This window comes from Adiantum capillus-veneris, chromosome 1 (genome assembly GCF_014529385.1).
Source record: "Adiantum capillus-veneris isolate H3 chromosome 1, ASM1452938v2, whole genome shotgun sequence".
NCBI classification, from domain to species: Eukaryota; Viridiplantae; Streptophyta; class Polypodiopsida; order Polypodiales; family Pteridaceae; genus Adiantum; species Adiantum capillus-veneris.
In genome coordinates, this window is record NC_140931.1 from 57,264,543 (window position 1) to 57,288,240 (window position 23,698).

The 23,698-nt window shown below is 40.6% G+C and overlaps 1 protein-coding gene and 1 pseudogene across 1 annotated transcript; both read left to right on the plus strand.

Annotated features, from left to right (window-relative positions):
- The first annotated feature begins 12,092 nt into the window (after positions 1-12,092).
- On the plus strand, positions 12,093-19,551 carry LOC147464851 (pentatricopeptide repeat-containing protein At5g04780, mitochondrial-like; annotated as a pseudogene).
- A 363-nt stretch (positions 19,552-19,914) lies between these two features.
- On the plus strand, positions 19,915-22,038 carry LOC147464852 (pentatricopeptide repeat-containing protein At3g12770-like). Its single transcript, XM_086516906.1, has one exon. It carries the CDS (start codon positions 19,915-19,917, stop codon positions 20,743-20,745), a length of 831 nt encoding a protein of 276 aa, XP_086373032.1. The 3' UTR covers positions 20,746-22,038.
- The last annotated feature ends 1,660 nt before the right edge of the window (positions 22,039-23,698 follow it).

The window sequence follows — 23,698 nt, forward strand, 5'->3', positions numbered from 1 at the left end:
AATAGCAAGCTCAATCTTGATTCTTCAATATTGCACTTTGACCTTGAGCTGGTGGAAAACATTTGAACGATCCCCAAAGCCATAGTAAGGTAGACTTAAAGCATGCCATGAATTACTTTATGTTTCAAAAAAGATATAAGGATAATATAAACATATTAATGTGGGTTTCTCTTCATTGGATTGCCTTTGGAGAGTTTTTGGATGTCATCTCCTACATCCTTCTACAGGAGATGTCACTATTGATAGCTATATTAGGACGATGATTTTAATTATTTGGTAACAAAGCATCCAAGATATAATTTATCACTACCTTGATGTGGATGCATAGAGAGTATTTACACATGTTTTCACCTTGGAAGGAAAGGGAGGAAGGAGAGTGCTACCAAAATTAGGCCTTACTTCTTGTTGTCCACAACAACATATGGGTCACTTACTAGTATTAATTATATACAATAAGTACCTTAAAAATCATACATACGGGCACCAACACAACCCTGCTAGCTGACACTACATATGTGAGTTGCTTTGTATGTACACCTTGCTAGAGCATGATAAAAATCCCACAAAAGGAAAGCATATTCACTATCATTACACTCCACTACATGTACATATATACAAATTACAAAAAGTGGGGTGTTCAAAAATATGCGCACCATCATAATTTTTGAACGGTATCCTTCTTTTGCAATAAGCTCAAAAAATGCACAACAAAGAAACTTAGCTTCCACATAGAATCAATATCCAACTAAAAAAAAAATGCTAGCTCTAAGAATACAGAAGTTTCACCAAGCCACAAACTAAGGAAATATACTCAAACTCATATTCAAAGCAAACTAGTTCTCCCCAAATAACTAACAATGGTGAAAGCTCTGGCCAAAATCTAGTTGGGTGTTGGCGGCAAAAATATATGGGACCCTCAATGGCCCCCAACAATAAAGATCTTTCTATGGAAAGTACTTTGGGGGGCCCTTTCAATTGTGGTCAAGATTTTAACCAGAGAGATAGGTTTGAATAGATGCTTAGGGTGCAAAGCGGCCAGTGAGGATCCCCTCCACTTGTTCCAAAATTATCCATCTACAAGAGGCCTAGTGGGAAAATTATGCAAATGGGTACAAAAGACTTGGATGATCCCATTCTTCAAGATGAACTACTCTTGGGAGGCAAGGTGTGGAAGAACCAAGCCATCTTGATTTGCACACAAAGTGTCCGCTTTTGCTACTTCAAACAAACGTGGAAGTCTAGGAACCAGTGTGTCTTTGGAAAAGACCACTCGATGGCTAGCTTCAAAGAGATTACTCAAGAAAGTAGTGAAGCAACCATCGATGTTAGAAAACATAAGAACTCTGAAGACTGGCGTCAAGAAATATTTTCCCTCTTAACTCTAGCTCCCTCCAGCCAAAAAAATGTGACTCTCTCAGTAGCTATCGTATTTTATGGATTATGTAAACCACATCCTATATCTGGTCCCTCAAGACATCCGTCGTGCTTGAAGTTGATTGTACATTTCTTTCTGGGTTAATTTAAGTAATCCACTCACAATTGTGAATTTGACAAAAAAGAAAAAGAAAAAGGAATAAAATGATGCAAAATAAAGATATTGTTCATAAGGTAGGCTCCTTTGCACTACAGTATGTTTGAAATGGACGATATAGTGAATGGAAGAAGTATGCATAATCAAATTGTCAACAGTTTTAGGTTTATTGCCTTTTTCTTCATTTGCATGCCATGTAGTAGGATAGGATCTATGTGGCAAGGCACAGGTTCAATTCTTCAAGTTTGGGAGATACTATCCCAACTCTTGCAACATACTTTAGTATGGAACCCTATTACTCTAGGCACTATATACTTTATCAGTATTTTCGCAAAGCTTTCATAATATGAACAATTTAACTTGATCTTTTAAAAGCAAGGTTATTTAATTTACAAACATGTTTGAATGAACACATTACCTATTCAAGTCAATGCTCGTTTTGTCATGAAGTGTTCATTGCATTAGTGCTTTACACCAAAATGAGCAACTTTAATATAAGATCCGTCCGGGTTGGTTGCAAAGTGAACCCTTCTTGATGGTGATCGAGATTACAGGCTCCACCCATATTGCGATTATGCTTTGTTGTATTCCTAATGGTTTGGTTTATGGATGCCTCTCAGAAGGGTGGCTCCCTATTCTAGACTTTGTAATGTTTTGGGTTTTGGCTCTGAGGTAGTCCATCTCGAGGGGGATGTCTTATTGAGGTGGCAATCCACCTTATTTCCCTGTCAGCCTCTTTGTGTTTTTGCTTAGTTGTGACTTGTCTGGTTGAGCAAGTTGTCCTATTGTAACTCCTTTTGAACTCCATGGCTCATTTGGAGCATGGAGGTGGTGTATGCTTTTCTAGTTTTTGATATATTTCAACTCACTTAGTTGAGTGACTACTGCCAAAAGAAAAAAGATTCGTGCTCCATACAATCTAATCTTTCATAAATGATCTTGAAACATATTTTAGTATGATATCATATTCAAAAAATCATGAGACTTTGTACCCCTAGTTTCTATGCAACATGAGATAGCGTGTCCTTAGATGAAGCTAATCAAGCATGATAAGTTCATCCAAGCTATCTCATAGAATGATTTTGGTCTCTAGTAGACATTAATAAGCCTCTCTCTCTCTCTCTCTCTCTCTCTCTCTCTCTCTCTCTCTCACACACACACACACACACACACACACACACACACACACACACACACACACACACACACACACACACACACACACACAGATATGGAACACATGGGAGTTGCTTAGAAGAGAGGCAAAAATGTGTCACATGGAACACATGGGATTTTCTTAGAAGGGTGAGATAAAAAGTGTATGTGTGTGTGTGTGTGTGTGTAACTTTTTTGGATGATATATGCAACTTTATGGGGTATAAAAGTCTAGTTCTGGCTTTTTAAAAGAAGCCTTTTTCTTAGCAAACTAGACATAAAAGAAGCCGTACAGAAGAAGAGAGTTAAGCGTACATGTGATACTTTATTACTTTCTATCCTGAATGGATCTACCTTTTGGAGTGAAATCTCTTTGTTTTTTGCAAAACTCACAATTTGTGAGTGGATTGTATTAAGCACAACAACAAATTTACAAACTAGCCTTAAACTCAAGCCGAGCCTTGAGGTGCTGAAGATTACAGATTGATTTTTTTCTAATTTTTCTATAGGTCCTTTAATTTCATACCCTTGCATTGCTCAATTTCCTTTTTATTTTATTTTATTGTTTTCACTTTGTTAGGTTAGAATTGTGTACTTTTTCTATAGAAGTTTCTACACGTTAAAAGAGAATCGAGTGCATTGAGGAAGTAAGCCAAAAAAGGAAGGTTCAAAATATATCTAGTTGTTCTTACATGTCAAAGGTTTTCACATTAGACAACTATATTTAGTGCTTCAACACATGGAGACACGTACCATCCTACCATTGGACATTTAAAAGATTGCATTTATAGCTAGAGATAATAACACTTAGCTAATGATCTTATTTATTTCGCAAGTTGTTGAGCGAAGGACTACACCTATAATTTTTTGCTCACACGCATATTTTTGTGAACACTTATTGTAATAAACGTCTTTCCGACATTTCATTTCTTGATGGAGCCGATTCATTGTAATTAGCGGGACTCAATTGAGTTTCCAGCTTGTATTCACCAAGTAGTTTCACCTGCTTATGTAATTAGATTAGAGATGTGTTCACACCTCCAAGGCTGAAGTATAAGAGCCAATTATTGTAAACCTAAGGACAATTTTTTTTGAATCATTAATCAAGATAAGTTTTGAGCGCCGTGACTGTGTCTGAGAGAGAGTCTTATCCTCTTGTTACGCGAGCTACGGAGCCGCCATTGGAGAAGCGACACCGCCATTGTGTTAGCAATGGCGAGAGCTACGCACCGATACCAAGTGTGTGTGTATTCGACTTCTACGCGAGGTGAGCTCCCACGAGCTTCTATGTGAGTTTTCTTCCTACCTGTGTGTCGGAATTGAGCGTGCCATATATCTATAGAACCGCAGCGAGTAGAGCTACACATTAGTACCATCGGAGTCGGAATTCGGTCTCCTAAATTTTTCGGCTGTCTTCATACGCGTTTACCGCACGGAGTGGTTACAGGTTGAGATTATATTGTAGATTCATAGGATATTGTCCTTACCTAGTGTAGAGATTCCCCTTTGAGTTTGAGGCTGATTCGATGACTTTAGATCACGTTTTGGATAGCATTTGTTTGTGGTACGGATTTCAGTCATTTGCGTATTTGAGAACTTAGGTTTGATTTCCTTGGTAGTGATTGTCATTAGAAGGTCGAGTAGGTGATTTGACACCCACCTATTTGTTTCCATGCATCTGCGGGTCAAGCTCCGTCCTCGTCTGACATTCTTGTTTGTCGGTTGAGTTCTCGCTATCATAGCCACCGCTAGCGGCGTAACCGCCCAACATTTGGCACCGCCGTCGGGGACGAGAGCCCTAAGTAGGTGACCTTAGACTAATCCTACGAGGTGAATTGTTTCATTTACTTTGTATATTTTAGTTAGAAAGGTCTAGGAGTGGTGAACTCCGAGGATCTTTGAGAGGTACTAGGAAACTCGTGGTATTCCTGGGTCTTTCTTGTTTGACAGTTTTTTAGTTTAGATTAGATTGATTTTTGTTGGTGATTGAGTGATTGTTGAGATTGAGGTATTTGCTAGTCCGTGTGTAGCAGTGAATCTCTTTATACTCACCATTGCAAAAACCCATTTTATGATTAGAAGTAGCTTAGGTAGGACTTGATTTGATCCTGATCTAGGGCTATTAATCAGTGATTTATTTGCTTGATGTGTTTGTTTGCATGTTAGATCACTAAACCATTGATTTGGTAGTGAAACTTGCATAAACAAAGTGTAGAGAGATTTTCTGTGAAACTGAGTGTTGCTGAGCACTTAAGAGAGCTCTTGGAAGAGTTCTGTGCCAAAAACTTGGAATTCTGTAACATTAGATATCATACGCGTATTATGTCTTAGGGGCTAAACAGAGACCAGAACAGAAAATTTGACATTACCAGAGTGTTCAGAAGGGGGGTTTTACCCTAAGATCAACATAAAACAAGGGCTTTAACACTTCTAGAAACTCAAAATACCATGTCCGAGTGCAAAAAAACGCAAAGAATAGGGAAAATTGATTCAGAGCTCATTTTTGCATTCAAACTTGATAAAACACTTGAAACTCAAAGATAAACACTTGGAGAAGCTTAAAATAGAAAAGTGGGAAAATCTGTGAAAAAAGACATCATACGCGTATAATGTCTTTTTGCACTTGCTGATGTGATTTTTGAATTTTGACTTGACAACATTGTTGCAAACATAGTGAATAGCTGAAATATCAAGTTTGGACCAAAATTGGACAAAAAGACATCATACGCATATAATGTCTCCAACTTAATTCTGGGCAAATTTTGACATTTTGCTATCACAGATCCTTTGTACTAGTTGTCTAGAGCTTGTATTTCAAGTTTCATACGTCAAAATTCGGGAAATTGCCTAGAAAAGCCTAATCTGGCCATAACTTGCACAACCAGAGTTCAAATTGAATTTTGTGAGTGGACAGAGCATAAGGGTGCTACTAGGAGTGAGCAAAGCAAAAATATCCAAAATCTGGGAAAAAAGACATCATACGCGTATAATGTCTTTCTGAGCAAATCTGATACAAAATTTTCACTTGAGATAACAGAAGTCTTCCAATTGACAAAACAATCCATTTGACCAAGTATCATTCAGTTTAGATCACTTTTGATCACAGAAACGGGGATAAAACAAACTGCCGAGACTGAAAAGTTAGAATCCTCTAGGGGGATTGATGAATTTGAGATCCGGTAGATATCTCCAGAATAACCAACCGAGACAAAGAGAACAAGCGAGTGTTATATCAACCGAGGAGAGTGTAAACCAAAGTGTAGTGCGACCGTTAGAGCCGATCCTTGAAGGAAGTATTTCGATACTTCTTCAGAGAGATCTTACGAGATTTTCACTGAACACTTAGGATACTTGAACTTAAACGAAAGAGAAAACATGGCAGCAAGACCATCAAACCCTTCGGCTGCAATGAAGCTATTGTTCATCAAGTATCAATATGACAACAAGCAAAGTGCCAAGATCTACAAAGATGGTATGGACCACTACTGTGTGAAAATAGAAGATAGACCAAGTGAGTTCAAGGACTTAGTGCCTCTGAGCTATAGCGGAGATAGGTACCTAGATGATGAAGGTATCATGTACTTGGTAGTCCTGAATCCTAACATTGTGGACAAGTGGGGATGGATGGGCACGAAAGCCAAAGTAGATGAAGAACCCGAAGAGAAAGCACCAACAATGAGCTTCCCTAATGCTAGATTAAGATGAGAAAATGAAACTTTGAGAATTAACATAGACAACGTCTACGTGGGGTTATACAAGTATAATAATGGAGAGGAAGATCTCTATTATAGATGCGAGGAACCCTACGTTGATGAGTTGACAGAGCGGAAAAGACTTTATGTCTTTACCTACACAGAGGGATCAGAAACGAAGATTGTCGCATATGATAAGTATGGAAGACGATATGCAGCAATCGATAAAAAGGAGTTGGAAGGATACACATACTTTGGGTGACCACTCCACCATTATTATGTCACTCCAAGCCCACTGAGACCATCACCTACAACTGTCTTGCCAGACCCGATGGCAACAGGTAGAGAGAGGACTCATGTAACTGAATCTTTCAGTCGACCTCATTATTCTATGCCAAGCCCAATGGAAACATTACATTCTAGAGAGTCAATGTCTACGAATCGAGGTAGTGCAGTTCCATTCTCTACACATACTACGGTAGGTCCGATGTTTGCAACAACACCATCACATTTGCCTCCTAGTAGTAGATTCGTGGCAAGGGAGCCAACTAGAGCAGCACATGAAGTCCATGACACAAGAGAAAGTTTTAGTCGGGATATAGGAGCAATGAGATTGGTGGCAGACAATAGACGCATGAGACCATCTCAAGTGGCCAAGTGTATGCCAAATAGTGGCTCAAGAGATCCTTATGCACATGTCTCACTCTTTAAGCAAGTCTTATGAGCTGAGCAGATAACAGATTTCCACACACAATACGAAGGATTTGGTTTTACTTTAGAAGGGACGGCATTGACATGGTTTCAACCACTGAATGGTGGAGGTTTCCATGATATTGACCACTTGCTGCGAGAGTTTGCTGAGGAATTTTCGAAAAGATGGATCAAACACAACATGGTATCCCAAATATATGCTTTCAAACAGAAGGAGCAAGAAAAGGTGAAGGAAGCTTTGCTTCGCTTCAAACAATACATAGAGATATGTCCAGTACGGGAACGACCGCAAGATGACAGACTATCTGTCCTCTTTATAGAAGGACCGAGAAATGACACTCTCAAGAAAGACTTGCACCTGAAAGCTTGTACAAGTTTTGAGCAAGTGACCAGAGAAGCATTGTACTTAGTGGATAACTGTGCTGTTTATGGTGAGGTGACAACGGATACGGATGTCGCATCCAATAGCTCATCATCCGTAGCTAGCGAGACCACCACTAAGAAGAATGTCCAAATAGCAATAGTGCCGAACATGGAACAAATGATAGAAGATGCTATAAGGAGATTAGCACCATACCCTAAACCAATGCCAAAACTAACGAAATGGTGTGCAATCGAACAAAAATGGACAAATCATTCAACAGAAGAGTGCTATTACAACAAGGGTTATGTGAAGGAGCATCAATATGCACCTCCAGCTCAAATAGCACCACCTCAGGTACATCCAGTACCTAGATACCCAACGGGAAATGTACCAGGACCTATGGGGATAGAAAGACCGTAGCCGGTATTGGGGCAACAACCACCCTTACCAGGAGTGAGACCAGTGGGTAGTAGATATGCACCCACCCTAGAGAATCAGGAAGAACGAGCTTTAGTGCTTGTTGACTTATTATGAAGATTTTGGTGCATCCATGGCTCCTACTGTGTATTACCCACATGAAGAACCAAAACAACCAGAACCTTGGAGCATGATAGGAAATGTTGGACCACCAACAACCGCACATGCCTTAGATGAAGAGAGGTATAACTTGGACGCAAGAACACTTATGTTCATAGCTCATGGGGGGTTGTCAGGCCAAAGACCAGCCTACCCACAAAGAATAAATCAAGGGACACCAAGACCTGCATTGGGACCCTGTTATAAGAGTGTGGAGGTGACCATTTGATGAATGTTTGTCCACACATATAGATCATTAGAATAAATTCATATTGCACAGAGTGTGGTGTCACTCACTTCATTGAGGATTGTTCAAAGAATCCCAACAAATTGCAAAAGACAACATTGAACATGCTAGAGTCGATTCCTGCTAGCAGTGGGTCTGAAAATGAAACCAAAATACCAACACAAGTTGTGACTAGAGCTCAAGCAAAGAAAACCACTAGAGAACCAGAGAATGGAAAGTCAGAGATGGAATTGGCAAGTCAAGGACGACGAAGCCATAGAAACACATGGAAAGCTAGGAAAGCCCGCATGAAGCTGAAAAAAGAATAGCAAGACGCGATTCTAGTTGAGGAATTAAAACAAACAAAAGACAGATTAGAGAAACTTGAGAGTCAAAACGGAATACGGGAAATGGACTCTGAAAAGTCGAAACTGAAGAGTGTCAAAGAGACAACGAGTGTAAGCTCAGGGGGATCAGTGGTAGTCGACAAAGTACACGAACCATTGGATGCACTGATGAGAGCTTACGAAGCGAGATTAAAGAACAACCAAACTCAAGAACAACGGTGGTTGACTTATCCAAACGTGGATTTGGAAAAGTAGAGACTCGAAATGTGTCAAAAAATGATCGAGACTGCACAAGCCTTGTTAGAACCACCTAGAGAACCAATGAATTGTGGAGCGGAAAACCCAATTCATCAAGAGACTATCCTCTCACGGGTAGTTGAAAAGCCTAACAGTGCACAAAAGCCTAAAAATATGCACGGGGATGAACGTATAGTTATGAACACCACAGATCAAGAAATAGAGAGTTTTCATCCTGTGATACAGAGGTCTTACGGAAGAGATGAGGATTACAATGAGTTTTGGAAACAAGTGAGAGAGGCAAAATTTGCAAACGAGCTGAGTTGTCAAGCTAATCAGACTAATGGGGAAAAGGACGTCAGGAATCCTCCCATAGAGGAATTTGAGGCAAGATCTCAAGTGGACTTAGATCTGCATTCTTACTGGGGAGATGGAGGCTCTGTTAGAACAGTAGAGAGTAAACCTCATTTGCTGAAAACCTTGCCTTCATACTTAGGAGAATACGAAGTAAAATCTGAGATTAGAGCGCTTCCGTCACGAGGAATCTCTTCAGGAAAAGTTACAAACTCGCAAGGATTAATAGAGATTTTGTCAACACCACTAACATGCACTATCACCTTAGCTGAGCTTTTGAGACTATGAACAAACATGTGGGAACTGTAGGAAAATGCTTGGATAAATTTGGGATAAAAGACCCAACTACAAAACTGCAAGAGGGCATACGAGAGCTGAGTACGCCACAAAAAAACGCTAAGCTTGTACCTTTGAACAAGGTTGGAGAGTATTGCGAAGGCGAAGAGGGGAATACAATCTTACCAGTTGAATTCCACGGAGTTAACACGATGTAAATACTTGACAGCGGGGCTGGAGTAGCCATTGCTACGAAAGAAATCTGAAAAAAATGGGAAAAAATCGCGATAAGAAAAACGAGGTTGAAACTCCAACTAGCGGACGGACAAATGGAGAGACCTTTGGGACTGTTAGAGAAAGTTGTAGTGACTTCTTGTGGAATTGAATACGAGCATACTTTTGCTATTGTTGACTTTGGCAAGGAGAATAACTATGATATTATACTTGGAAGACCATTCATGAGACAATTGAAAATGGTCCAGGATTGGGTTACGACCACATATACTTGAGACACATGGAAACCACTACTCGCGTGAACCTAAAAGACCATAGCTACAAGGATGTGAACCGAACACTAGTTGAAGAGTTTGATTCATCTACTTTGGCAGGATCAGAGTTTCCAGCTTGGTTAGGCAAACCCAAAGAGTTATCGATGTGTGGAGCTTCGAACTGTGGAAGTTTGAAGCGTGAAGAATGTGTTTTTAGAAAGGGCAATTAAAGACGAAAATTATATAGGTGACCCTTTCCAAAGGATGCACTTGAACCATTAGAATGGACACACATTCTAGCAACCCTAGATGTTTGTGCAATTCAAGATGGTCCCACAATGAAGTTTTGTGATAAAGATGGATATGATGTGGTTCCGTACTTCATGATGAGAGCTGTACTCGAAAAGGAGACTGGAAAGATTGATACACCAGAAAACAGAGATGAAGAGGAGATGTTTCACGACATTCCCGATCATCCAGAATGGGAAATGAAGCTGACAACGAGTCCACAGACAACTCAAGCGAGAACGAGGAAACCATAAAGGATGTCAGATTCTATGATTTCCCAAATCAGATTGAAAAACGCCAGAAATGCTACAGAGAAAAGAGAAAAACGAAAGGGGTTAGAAACACTCCGATGCCTAAGATAAGAGAAAAAACCAATTCCTAATTACTACTCCAAAAGTCATTGGGCAAGAGCTACAAATGAAACTTTAGTCAAGGTGGGTGATCTTGAGGAGCCATATGTTGCATTGATATATCATGGCTCCAAAATTAATCTTATGTCCAAGAGTTTTTATATGAAGGGCTCATGAAGGGCAAGTGGCCGATAGACACAAGCCATGGTTGGATGATTAGAGCTACAAATAACTCATCAAGATTGGTCAAAATTGGTCAACCTGATTCTAGGGATAGGATGTCTGATCATCCAATACTACTAGTGGAACCTTTTTAAAAGTGGGTGATGGATTTTGTGGGACCAGTGAAGCCTACAACAAGCAAGGGATGCAAATATATTTTAGTTGCTACAGATAATTGTACTAAATAGGTGGAAGCAGTAGCTCTCAAGGAAAATAAAGCTCAGAGTGTGGCTAGATTTCTCTATCATAATATCATGACTATTTTGTGTCATGATTCCTGTGGAACTGGTAAGTGATAGAGGAATCCATTTCCTAAATGAAACGATTTTTGAACTAACAAAAACTCATATGATTATGCATAAGAAGTCTACAGCTTATCATCCTCAGGCCAATGGACAAACTGAGAGTACAAATAAGACCTTGGTCAGAATCTTGAAGAAGATTGTTTAGGATAATTAGAAAGATTAGGATGAGAAGTTAGATTCAGCATTGTGGTCTTTTAGGACAATTTTCAAGGTCACAACAGGTATGACTCCATTTAAATTGGTATATGGTCTTGAAGTGGTGGTGCCGATGGAATTTGTAGTCCCAAGTCTCATAGTTAGTGCTAAAAAATGAGCCCTCAGATGTTAGTGCAACATAGGAGCAAATATTTGATTCAGCTAGAGGAGGACAGATTGGTGAGCTCTTATATTTTTGAGGTGATACAGAGAAGGAGAAAAGATTGGGTAAGTATGAATGTTGAATTTAAAGTTTTCCAAATTAAAGATTGGGTGATGCTTTATAACTCCAGATTGGTGAATCAGATTTGTGGTTGTGTCAAATGGTGATGATCTAAATCAAATTTGTGGTTGTGTCAAACACCAACTCAAAGTCACCAGATGGCTAAGTTCTAGGAATGGTCAGTTGGATTTTGCCGCGTTGTATGTTCTCAAGTCAAAGCATGGTTGCTCAAAATTTTCAAAGGGGCAAGATTCGAAAATGTTATAGAATTGTGGGATGCTTCTCCACTAAACACAATAATAGAAGTGCGGGTACGATTAGAGAGGTGTGGAAGGTGGGGTGTGCTAATTGAAGGTGCCATACATCAAACCCATCATGCAGGTCTTGTATGCATGTGGTCGCTTGAATTCAACAAGTATGCTCCCGCTGTATAGTTGCCCTTAGCCATGGTCAAGGGAAAGAATTCCAACGCCATGCAGTTGGGACCCGAGGATGATGAACCACCAAAGCGACCGCATTGCAACATGGAAATAGTTGTTAGCGTTGATGTTAGCAGCCAGGAGGAAGAAGAAGTATCTGTCGAAGAAGACTCACAGCAAAAACTCCTCTTAGTGCGGTCAAGCTTCGACAAGGTCTCATGGATCCTTTCATGGACTTCAAGGTAGGCATTGATTGTAAAAGAAAGTTTAATGCTGAGTGGTTAGGTAAGATTGGATTGCATGCTTTTGCATTATTACCATGGGGTGATTGGAAGCATAATTTCTATGCAAAGTCTTAGTTAGAGATTCCGAGGAAAACAAAAGGCATGCTGTCTAGCACTGTATTTTTTACTCCTGAATTGGTAACATAAGTTTTTTAATTTCCATTGAAGGGTGCTACCATGATACCTAAATGTTTTGACATGATCTTGAGGAAGGAATTTGGTAGTACAAAAGGAGGAAAAAAGTATTATATGCAAAAAAAGTTACCTATGACAGGAGAGAACAGTTAAAAGTGGTGCCTAGAAAAGACATGCTTCTTGATTAAGTTTGATTACATGTCAAAGGAGAACTACACACCTTTATCTTTTGCAGAGCAAGGGGGTACAGTAAATTGGGGAAATTGGTTGTATGAGAAATTGTCTGCTAAGGTATATTTGTCAGATAAAAGGAAAGCACATAATGGTAGCAGGTTGTCTGCATATCTGTCAACTTTATTTAACTTTGCTCAAAAGCCGCAAATTGAACAAAGTGAGACAGAGTATCAAGCATTACCTGATACTTCTAGCAAAGCATAGTTGCTGAAGAAAGATCAATCTACAAGTCAAACATTGGATTTGGCAATAGAGTTGGGAGGTAATCCAAAAAAGTTAAAGAGTCCTTCAAATTTCTGGTGCAGGCAGGATATACAGTGGAAGAAGCTTTCAGGTTTGTTCAAACTCCAGAAATGGTGGATTCCATGAAGAAGTTGGACATTTCTATTCCTAAGCCTGGCTTTAAGGAGCAAACACCAGCAAAGTTAGATAAAATATTTACTTTATCTAAAAAGAGGAAAATAGGGACTGAAGGAATGAATCTGGCAAAGCAATTAGATTTTGAGGATTCAAGTGCTAAGGGAAATCAAGGACGAGTAGCTATTGAATATGCAGGCATGGCTATAAAGATGCTGACAGAGGTTTAGAAATTTTTGAGCAGGCAACAGACACAAGTGGAGGCTCAGATGCAGTCAATGGTAGAAACAGGGGTAGAAAAAGTGTTGTTGCAGGAACAAATGGACATGGTGCACAATTTGAAGTTGGAGTTGGAGGATTTGAAGATTAAACATAGGGATGAGGTACATGATTTGTTGCTGCAACATCAAAGTGAATTGACAAGAGGTAAGATGTCCTTAAAGAGTGGACTTTGAATTTGGAGGAAAAGGTCAAGTATGAATTGGAACAATTAGCTGGCAAGAATGCAGAATTGCAGGTTCAGAATCTTATGTTTGAGCAAAGATTGAAACCTTTGTTGGATCTAGAGAAGCAGGTTTTAGGTCAAGAAGAACTTGATTTCAATGGGGTGCTGATATCTAAAGGAGATGTACAATACTTAACTAGCAAGTGATGGATAGTATTTCAATGGGGTGCTGATATCTAAAGGAGATGTACAATACTTAACCAGCAAGTGATGGATAGTATGCAAGAAGCATGGAGTTCCATGAGAGAGAGGCTGACTACTGTGTAAAGCATCCATATGAAGTCAAAACAGGTTTTGTTAGTGCTCATGAGGAAAATCTGCTGGTAGAAGTTGATCAACTCAAGAAAGAAAGGGAGTACTAGATTTGTCAGGTGCAGGAGCTTAAATTAAAGCAGAAGGGGAAATTGATTATAGAAGAGGAGAAGCAAAGTGCAGAGCAGGTTCAAAAGTGCTCAGAGCAAGCAGAGATTTTTGAAAAACCACTACAGGAGAAGAGCAAGCAACAAGTGGAAAAGTCCAATGTTGAGCCAGAAATACAGTTAGTTCTACGTGAGTAATCAATGCCAGAGATAGCTGGTTCTGATCAAGCTGGGGCTCCATTACCTGACGCAGAAGGTGGTGTTGCTAGTACTGAAGCTGTGGAAAATAAGGTCTAGTTCTAGGCATAGTCAGACTGAGCATCATATGTGTCTTTTTGAACATTTTGAGAGTTAGTATGTATTTTGATCAAGGGACATGTTGATCCGAGTCGGACGTGCCATGTGTTAAAAGGGGTATTTCTTAGTAAAGCTCAGTCAAAATATTTCTTAGTCCGACTTTTGATAGGTCGGATGCTTAATCGGATATTGCTGACTCTAATTGGTTGGACAATTATAACCACTAGTTAGTATTTTGTATGCTACATGAGTACTGAGAAGGATGTAGAGAAGTTATCTATGGTGTTTCTTTACGTGTATGAGTTCTGTCAGATCATTGCATGCTGATTCGAAATGTGTTTATCTATCTTTTTTGATAAGTCTGAATACAGTGTTTCTGTCTATTCTTGGTTAGAAGCTTGTATGGAAGTTTGATGCATGTGTTGTACAACCCCAACATGGATGCAAAAGTGTAACATGCATAAATAAACAAATCTCGACCGGCAACCACGACTGTGTTGAATGGTTAAGTTGATGTCTTGCAAAATCTCCTCCTCCAAACTGGCACCAATTATTGAAGCTTTCTTACGCTCCTTGCATACCCCACAAGCTACAAATCGGTGCATTGTTAAAACCACTACATTCTGTGTTGTTTTGAAAATAGGGTACTTGGCTATGTCAAAACAAATTTCACACACACCTGTAGTCTCTACTCTCATATCTTGCTTCTTTTTAATCATGTGCCCAAAGCATTGGAACATACCCATCAATGTGTCAACTGGAAATAGATCACTGTTTTGCTTGCACACTACAATGAAAAATTGCATGAGCAGATTGTTTAGGTCACAGAGATCTAGTTTCTCAAGAGGAATCTGCAACTCTAAGCTAGAAATTTTCCTCCACACCTCAAATTTCTTTCAAGCCCAATTGTCCTTGTGCTTAGTGCCAATTTACCCTATACCGAGTTGCCCTCTCTCTAGTTGAGCATCCCCAACAAGAAAGCCACTATTTGTTTGCAAATCAGATTCGACACCAACAAGAACACAAGGCGGAGAGCTTACCTTGTTGCCCTTGCCTCTCCCAACCAAAGCGGAAGCCTCAACCTTATTATAATCCCTTGTGCACTCAAACTACTATTCATGGCTACATTTTTAGTACAAGTGTCATAAAAACTAATATCTACTTATTCCAAATAATTTTCTCATATTGAATTGATCATTTAATATGAGAAGACGAATGGGAACAAGAGGTAGAATATAGATATGTGTTGTTAGACTATCTCAGCATTGGACCAACAAGGAGAGATGGTTACATCTCAATAGGGGTCCAAGGAGTTTGTCTGCCAAGGAGCAATGTGCATATAATGGAGCTTAAAAAACCTTAGGGTTAGCTTCATTAAAGACTTCCAAAGGTTATTGGTAAAAGTCCTTAGACCTAGGACCTTAGGCAAGATGGGGTTGACCTTGAGGTGGGAACCTTGCCCAAGCTTGTTGTGTGCTTGTTGAATAAGGTGCAAGTGAGGTGCTTGTCATGCTTAATGACTACGATGCTTGAGGAGCTTAAGGTGCTTGAAGTCAAAAAGGTGCCTACAAAGGAGGGAGCGAGCCTAAGAAGTAGGGGAGGAGAGAGAACACATATGCACCCTCTCAAGGGTCACCCCTTCCACAAGAGGCATGTAGGACACATGTCAAGCCCCCAGCAAGGTTGCCCTCATAATGTGCCTAAAGCCTATTGGATGATCTTTAAAGAGGTCCATTGAGAATTTAGATTAATTAAATAATTATCCAAACATTATTCATCTCTCAAAGGGAAAAGAAGCACACTTGTACAAATGCTAACCCCTCTTGCTTGAAATGACCATACCCTACAATTGGCCAAGCTTGGCAAGGGCCAATAGGGATCAAGCATGAGTGAAGAGAGAGAGGGGTCGACCTAGGCAAGGGAGAGACCTCATTTTTCTCATTCTCGCACTCACACACATTCTCTCATTGTTTTGAGCAAGAAATCAATCTCCTTATCCAAGCTTGAGAAGTAGAAAGCCTACACCAACAACTCTTGGCTGTGGAATGCAAATCCAACCAAGAGCAAAGCTTCAATGACATGCTCATCTTTTCTATCATCTATATTACTATGCTAAGCTAAGCTCCAAGAGTAATCTATGGTGAGGAAAGTACTTCTTTCTCGTATGCTACTTCTTCTTCCTCTTCCCTTCTGTCACTCCTTGCTAGCTCTCTCCACCTTTGAAGGTGTTTGAGGTCTTGGGATTGGGGCCGGGGACAAGTTAATGCTTTTGTAAGTTAGTTAAGGGCATAATTTTGGTGCATGAAGCTTACCATCTTCATTGCATCCACAAGGAACACAAAGCATGTATTGTACCAAGTCTCTTTTCATGGGAAAATCTATAATACAAAAGCCTTTTGGAGGGGGGACCGTCTCCAAGTAAATCCGGTCCTCAATTGTTGTCAATTTCTCTAATTCTCTCTTCTTTTACAAGTATTGTTCATGCCAAGCTAACTAGGTATAATGGTTATTTTGCTATCTTTAACCAAGTATTCTCCTTATGCTCATGAAAAATTCTCATAAAGAAATGCTCACTACAGTTATCTTAATGCTGCTACTCTCAATGTTATTAGTCCAATTCCATTGCAACAAGCATGAGAAGAAACATTAAATTCACAAAATGAAAAGCTGCCAAACTACATGTAAGACCTCGCAATCAACGAATAAGGAATATTTTGAACAAGAAATTTGCAGTATTTACAGTAATCAACTATGCTAGCAAGGTCTCTTAATCACATCTAAACTAAATATTTACACACACCTACAAAACTTGCAACCTGAGATGCTCCTTACCTAGCACCTTCTGCGGATCCTCCATATGCGCATTGTGTCGAGACTCCTTCCACAAAAACGCCTTTAATACATGCTCCATCGCCAACTTCTATGGAAGTCCACAATCATTGGGCAAGAGAGAAAAAGACAGCACTCCAAACATTTGAGAACCTGCACAATGGAATACAAAAGGCTATGTTGAGAATGAAGCAAGTCCATTCTTGACATTATTACTAGAGAACCCACAAAACCTTACACTTGGAAAACCAACATCAATGGAACCTTGTCAGCACCAACGACACTTCTCCAAGCACAAACGCAGCTCATCAACACAAAACTGTGGTAGAAGCTGTTTTTTGGACAGAGATCGTTGATGGAGATCGCTCGTCAACACAAATTTGTGTAGAATCTACTTGACCATGAACCCTAACCTAGAATACACATAACTACTACCCTCCTAATAGACCAAAACAAAATGCAACCTGTAGGTAATTGTGCAGCCAATGGTGAGTGCATAGCTCCACCTACCCCATCGATCACCCTGGCTTCAACTCCGCCATCGCTTCACTCGGGTGCGCAAAAAACCTATGCACGAGAAACGTCCGCCATCACTTAGCTTACATGTAGCACACTGGATTGAGCTCCCCCATCGCTTAGCTTACAAAAACCTACGCCCTGGACCATTGACGATCGGGAATGGTAGTGAAGTGATCATTTCCCCATAATAAGTGGTCCTACATGGCTCTCGACTGACGTCGATTGCTACGAGGTCTCACTTATTATGAGGAATGGCCACTTCACGACCATTCCCTACCCCAAAAAGTCAAAGCAATGCGATCATCTCTTGCCAAAAACTCAAAAAATCTCTCTACTTTCTCTTCCCCATAATGTTATGGAACAATCATTTTTCCAAATATACAAAATTCTTTTCCTTGATTTTGTGAAGAGGAAATTTTAGAATAGTAGGTTGGGCGGAATTTTTCCTTTGCCCCCTGCGCTTAACCGGCAGTTTTGAAATTGAAAACGGCACCATATTAAGCTGACACATTTTTCCTGAACACTGCTTCCCCAACTCCAAAAAAGAAATGTAGCCTAACAGTAGCCTAGTTGCAGGTTTATTGAAGTCTTTTGAGTCTGAGAGCGTGCTCAAGCACAGAAAGACCCAAGGATGATCGGCGAAGAGCATGTTCGCATGTCTTGGCGCGGCGCCTCGCAATGTCGGCAGAAGCGCTTCTTTGTCTGGCAAGGCACTATTGTTGAAAGACGGGTTTCCCGCCACGAACCTCCTTGGCACGGCCACTCAATAAGTCCATTCTTCTCTTTATTACACAGGAAAATGCGGAAAACAACAGACCCATTTGAGCATGGTCGCAGTAAACGTAGAATCAGAAAAGACCCATTTGTGCGCACTCACAGAAAGCATACCCGAGGACAGGAGGGACGTCAAAGTGCACAACACTCATCATCTCTCCTACTCAGAATCACTGGCAACGGCGCTGGATAAAGTGCAGCTCCCATGTAGCCGTGCAGATTTCGCTTTCCTTGCTGCTTTCTTGCGTTTGTGTGGAAATATGTGTGCATTGGCCCAGGGCCAACTGGTACACATCCACATTATAAAGTGTGAAGTTGATCAAACTACATTCTTGCAAAACGTTCTGTTGCAGATGTATGGCAAATGTGGTGCGGTAAATGATGCATATGCAGTTTTTGCAAAAATGCAGCAGCACGATCAGCACTCATGGAACTTTATGGCCTCAGCTTACACCAACAGTGGAGAGTGGGATCTAGCTTTGGAGATCTTTTATCGATCGCGTACTCAAGGGTTTACAGTGAACGAATATGTCCTCACTAGTATTATCTCAGCTTGTGCTGGCAAAGAGGACTTGAGACAGGGGAAGAATGCGTATGCTTGCTTAGTAGATAGTGATTATGAGGCATCGGAAGCAGTGGGCAATGCTTTGGTAAATCTATATGGTAGGTGTCATTGTCTTGATGACATGTGGACTGTGTTTAACAAAATAGTGGAGAAAAGTGTGATATCTTGGTCGTCAGTCATCATGGCTTACACCCGACATAATCTTGGAAGAGAGGCAATTTCACTCTGGCGCCACATGCAACAGGAAGCTATTTTGCCAAACAAAGCAACAATTATTGGTCTTATTGATGCATGTGCCAATGAGGCTGCATTGCATAGAGGAAAGCAAGCCCATTGCTGCATTTTGAGAAGCCTTTTTGAAAATGATGGCATGGTTTTGACTACCTTTATCAATATGTATGGGAAGTGTGGTGACATGGAGAATGCCTTGAAGGCGTTCGAGCGGTTGCAAGAGCACAGTGTGGTCTCATGGACTGCTCTTATGGCAGGTTATTCTCAGCATGGACATACCAAAGAGGCTTTTGAAATATTTGATAAGATGCAACAAAATGGAATTACACCCAATGAGGTTACGTTTGTTTGCATTCTTGATGCATACAACAGCCAGGGATTACTTGACAAGGCTAAGCAAATGCATGCTTGCATCAAACACAGCGGATTTGAGGTGAACGTCGTGGTGGAGACTGCTCTAGTGAAAATGTATGGTAAGTGTGGCAGTCCAAGTGATGCATGAGCATTGTTCGATGCGATGCCACAGCGCAGCCTTGTATCATGGAACACAATGCTTTCAGTCTACGCACAGCATCGACATCGGAAGGATGCCTTTGAGCTGTTTAGTTTGATGTTGAGGAGGGGAGTAACCTTGAATCGAGTCACCTTCGTCAGCATGCTATCTGTATGTGCAGACGAAGGAGCTGTGACAGAAGGCAAGTGGATGCATGATCAAGTTGTACGGCGTGGCTACTTCAAAGATGCCGTTGTCGGCAATGCCCTTTTGAACATGTACACCAAGTGTGGCGAGGTAAATCCAGCGCAGAACGTTTTTGAAAGATTGTCTGAACGAACGGTCGTGTCTTGGAACACCATGATTCCTGCATATGCTTACCATGGACATGGTAAGTAAGTTCCCAAACCTAGCGACCTTCAAAGTTATTTTATCTGCTTGTGGCCATGCTGGCTGTGTTGATGATGCAAATGCATGTGTGAATGCCATGCGTGAGCTTTTTGGACTAAGAGCAGATACAGAGCTTTATGATTGTGTCATTGATCTTCTTGGGAGGACAGGAAGGCTAGATGATGTTGAAGAAAAAATTTCTCTGATGCCAGTGCAACCAAGGCTTGAGTCATGGTTAATGTTGTTGGGTGCTTGTAGTAATCAGGCTGATTTACAACGAGGAGAATATGTTGCAAATCAGGTTTTTGAGATGTTTCTGGAATGTACCGCACCTTATGTTATCTTATCCAATATGTATGTGGCTGCTGGTAGGGACTCAGATGCGGAGAGGCTTCTATCAAGGATGAAGGAAAAGGGCTTGATGCAGTCGGGAGAGTGCAGCTACATTGAGGTGGATGGAGTGGTGAAGAAGTTTTCTTGTGACGATCGATCCGATCCTCAAGAGCAAGAGATTCATGATGAGTTGGGCAGGCTGGAAAGACTAGCTGCTGATGCTGATTTTAAGGCAACGTCACGTGGAGATGTTGCTAGTGATAATACCTCTTGTTATCATACTGAAAGGTTGGCCATAGCTTTTGGCTTTTCATGCACGGTCCACAAGAGTTCTCTCTTTGTTGCTAAGAGTGCTCAAATGTGCTCTGAATGTCATGTTTTTTTGAAAATTGTATCTAAAGTCTGCGATAAAAAAATCATCATCAGTGATTCCACAGGGGTGCACCGCATGCAAGATGGGGCATGTTCTTGTGCAAATTAATTTAAATTCTCTGCCACTTCCAGGGTTGGGCTCGTTAGCTTTGAACAAATTCTCCAGGGGTGTATAGCATGTGCATATTGTCAATTATTTTGTAGGCACATAGACCTAGATAAGCCATAAGGATTTTGTATCAAATATAATGTGTTGCCCATTGATGGAGGTAACCTGCAACCAAGACATGTTGATGCTGAAAAAAAATTATGAAGGCTTGCAGTTTTCAATGGAAAGTCTCAAGCATTTAGTCGAAACACTTGGGAGCTCTTGTCATGCGGATGTGTGAGTGCTTTGTCGAATCTGTGCGTTCAGCTTGTCTTATAATTTGTGAGAATGCTCTTCTCACTCTATAGCCATAACTAAATATCACACAGGGATATCACTCTTCTCACATCTTTGCCATGTGCCACTTCTTAAAGGGATACCACCATTGTCATATATCACTTTTCTCAGATCTTTGCCATGTGCCACTTTTTACAAGGATACCACCATTGCCATATATTTGCAATGTGTCACTTACTGTATTCTTACTAATCCATTTTTGAAACAAAGGAAATGTTTTAAGCTTGAAAACTAATCTTGCTTGGTGGGCCTTGCTAAGCAATATTGCAGCCATGAATAATTAAACAAACATGATTTTATGCGTCGAATCACTTCTTCCTAATTGAGAAGAAGTAATTCCCTATTGCGAATATCAGGATGTATCCTGCTGCCTTGGTACAAATCCTTGTTCATAGCAGTCTTTAAGTGAGCTCACAAAAGAAAAGCCCAACCGAGAAGAAGCATGTCATTATGCGTCGAATCACTTCTTCCTAATTGAGAAGCCGTGGCCAGTGATGAGGAAAGCACGCTAACCAAGACAGCAGGTGATCCCACTACCGTTACGGTTGTTCTATATGTAATCTGTGTGTGGCTTGCCGCTGCCGTTGCTATAGTTTGCCGCTTTGTTTTTGAGAACCAGGTTGGCTGCCTGATTGGAAAGGGTGGCCGCATCATTGAACAGATGCGCAAGGATATCAATGCCTGCATGCGCTGCTTTGGTGATGAGCTGGTTTTCTTGCATGATGTGATTGTATTTGGCGAGCTGCCCTCTCTTTGAAAACATCCCAGAGCTTACTGACCCTGCCACTGTTGGGCATATCTTGTGATCATAGCACTCCAAGAGACGACATGGAAGCTTGTCAAGCACTTTTTGTGCTTTGACGACCAGCTCTATGCAGACCTTCAGAACGAAAGAAAGCACTACGTTTTTTGTCAACAGCCCCTGACTAACAATATTACCGTGAACTCTTTTGCCCATACCAACATGTTTCATAATGCCACATGCCTTCAAGATAGAAGCATAGCTGATTGCACTTGGAGAGTTTCCCTCTCTTTGCATCTGCTGAAAACAGCCCAGAGCTTCCTGGCCCTGCCACTGTTGGGCATATCCCGTGATCAGAGTATTCCAAGAGGAGACCTGTTAAATAATCATGTTGATCGAGGTCCCGATACAAACTGAACACTTGCACCAACCAACCCATGAATACACCACACTGACTTGGCAAAATACTCGACTTAGTTTTCAACATGCTTTCGTTAAACCCTCAAGCTACATGAATTAACGTCCTTCTCTTTGATCCATACAGCTTGCAGTATTCTTTCATTGTGGCACTCATTTGTTGAAAGTTGAGGAACGTTTCAGTGTGAGCACTAACCCATGACCGTCATAATGATAGAATAGCTTATGACATTAAAGTGCAACCCCTGGTCCCCTAAAGTACTCAGATCTCTCTTTTCTGTTGAGATATAGCATTTTGACAGCACCCCCAGTTAGAGATATGCCTCCAGTGTATATATACTCCAAAATAGACCTTTCAAACAAAGCACAGAAATATACCTCCAATGAATGGGAAGGTCGAAATGCAACAAAATGTTTATCATAACCCACCGTGTGCTCCTTGCTCAATTCAACAACCTGCAAAACTCTCAATATGCATCACAGGATTGAAACCTACCCATATTTAAATAAATGAAAAGTTTACAGCTTCCTCTAATCCCATGTAGTAACTACTCCCAAACAACCCAAATGTGCTCTTCAGAGGGAAGTTGTTTAGTAAATGAAAATGCCAAGAGCTTCAATGAAAGGAAATCTCATTGCTTTGACATTACCTGCTTGAATGGGGCATTATTGAGTTTAATGAGGTTCGTGTTAGAGTCTTCTATGATGCTGAATTCAATGTAATTCATAGTAGAGCTCTCTTTGTCAAAGAAAATCTGAGTGTCATCATGAGTTATATCAGGTTCAAATCCATTTGCCATATGATAATCTGTCATCCCTGTGTTACCTGCATAATATTCGACTCCAGGGTTTGAAGAATCAATGTGTGAGGATGCCACATTCATTATCGACTCTTCACTTTTCCGAAAGATTTCAGCCGTAAAATTATTCAGGTAAGTTCGATGACCTTTTGCTGACGAAACTGTGAAACGGGCATTATTCTCTACCAATTCTGATGATGATGGTGATGATATTGTGAAATTCGAAGTTCCCCACTCACCATCACGAGTTTTGCTGATAACGAGGGCTGATTGCGTCTTTGGCGAGTCATCTGGATCATGTTGTTAGTGTACCATTCACCAACCTGACTGGCTTGTCTCGAGTCTTAGACTCTCTACTCTTAACATCTTCGCAAGCTGTAGCTTCACTTGTCTTAAAGGAAACTTGTTTCTTCTTTGTCTGCCCAACTGCTTTTCCCTTCTGAAATGTTAAAGTGTAATGATTATCATTTGTCTTAACCATCAACAGATGGGGCTCTCCGAAGGGATCATAAGCCGCAGAAAACTAAATTGAACTGGGAATCAGCAATCTTGCATGTCAAGCCAGCATCAGCAGGCTCATACAAGTCTTAAACGTTTATGTATGTGTGTTGGGATTAAATCTTTCTTTCTTCTGCATTTTTGGTTCAGCTATACTGTG

Bases quoted from the DNA above. Each gene is read 5' to 3' on its own strand.
- LOC147464852 (XM_086516906.1), top strand. From the start codon at position 19,915: ATGCTTACCATGGACATGGTAAGTAAGTTCCCAAACCTAGCGACCTTC.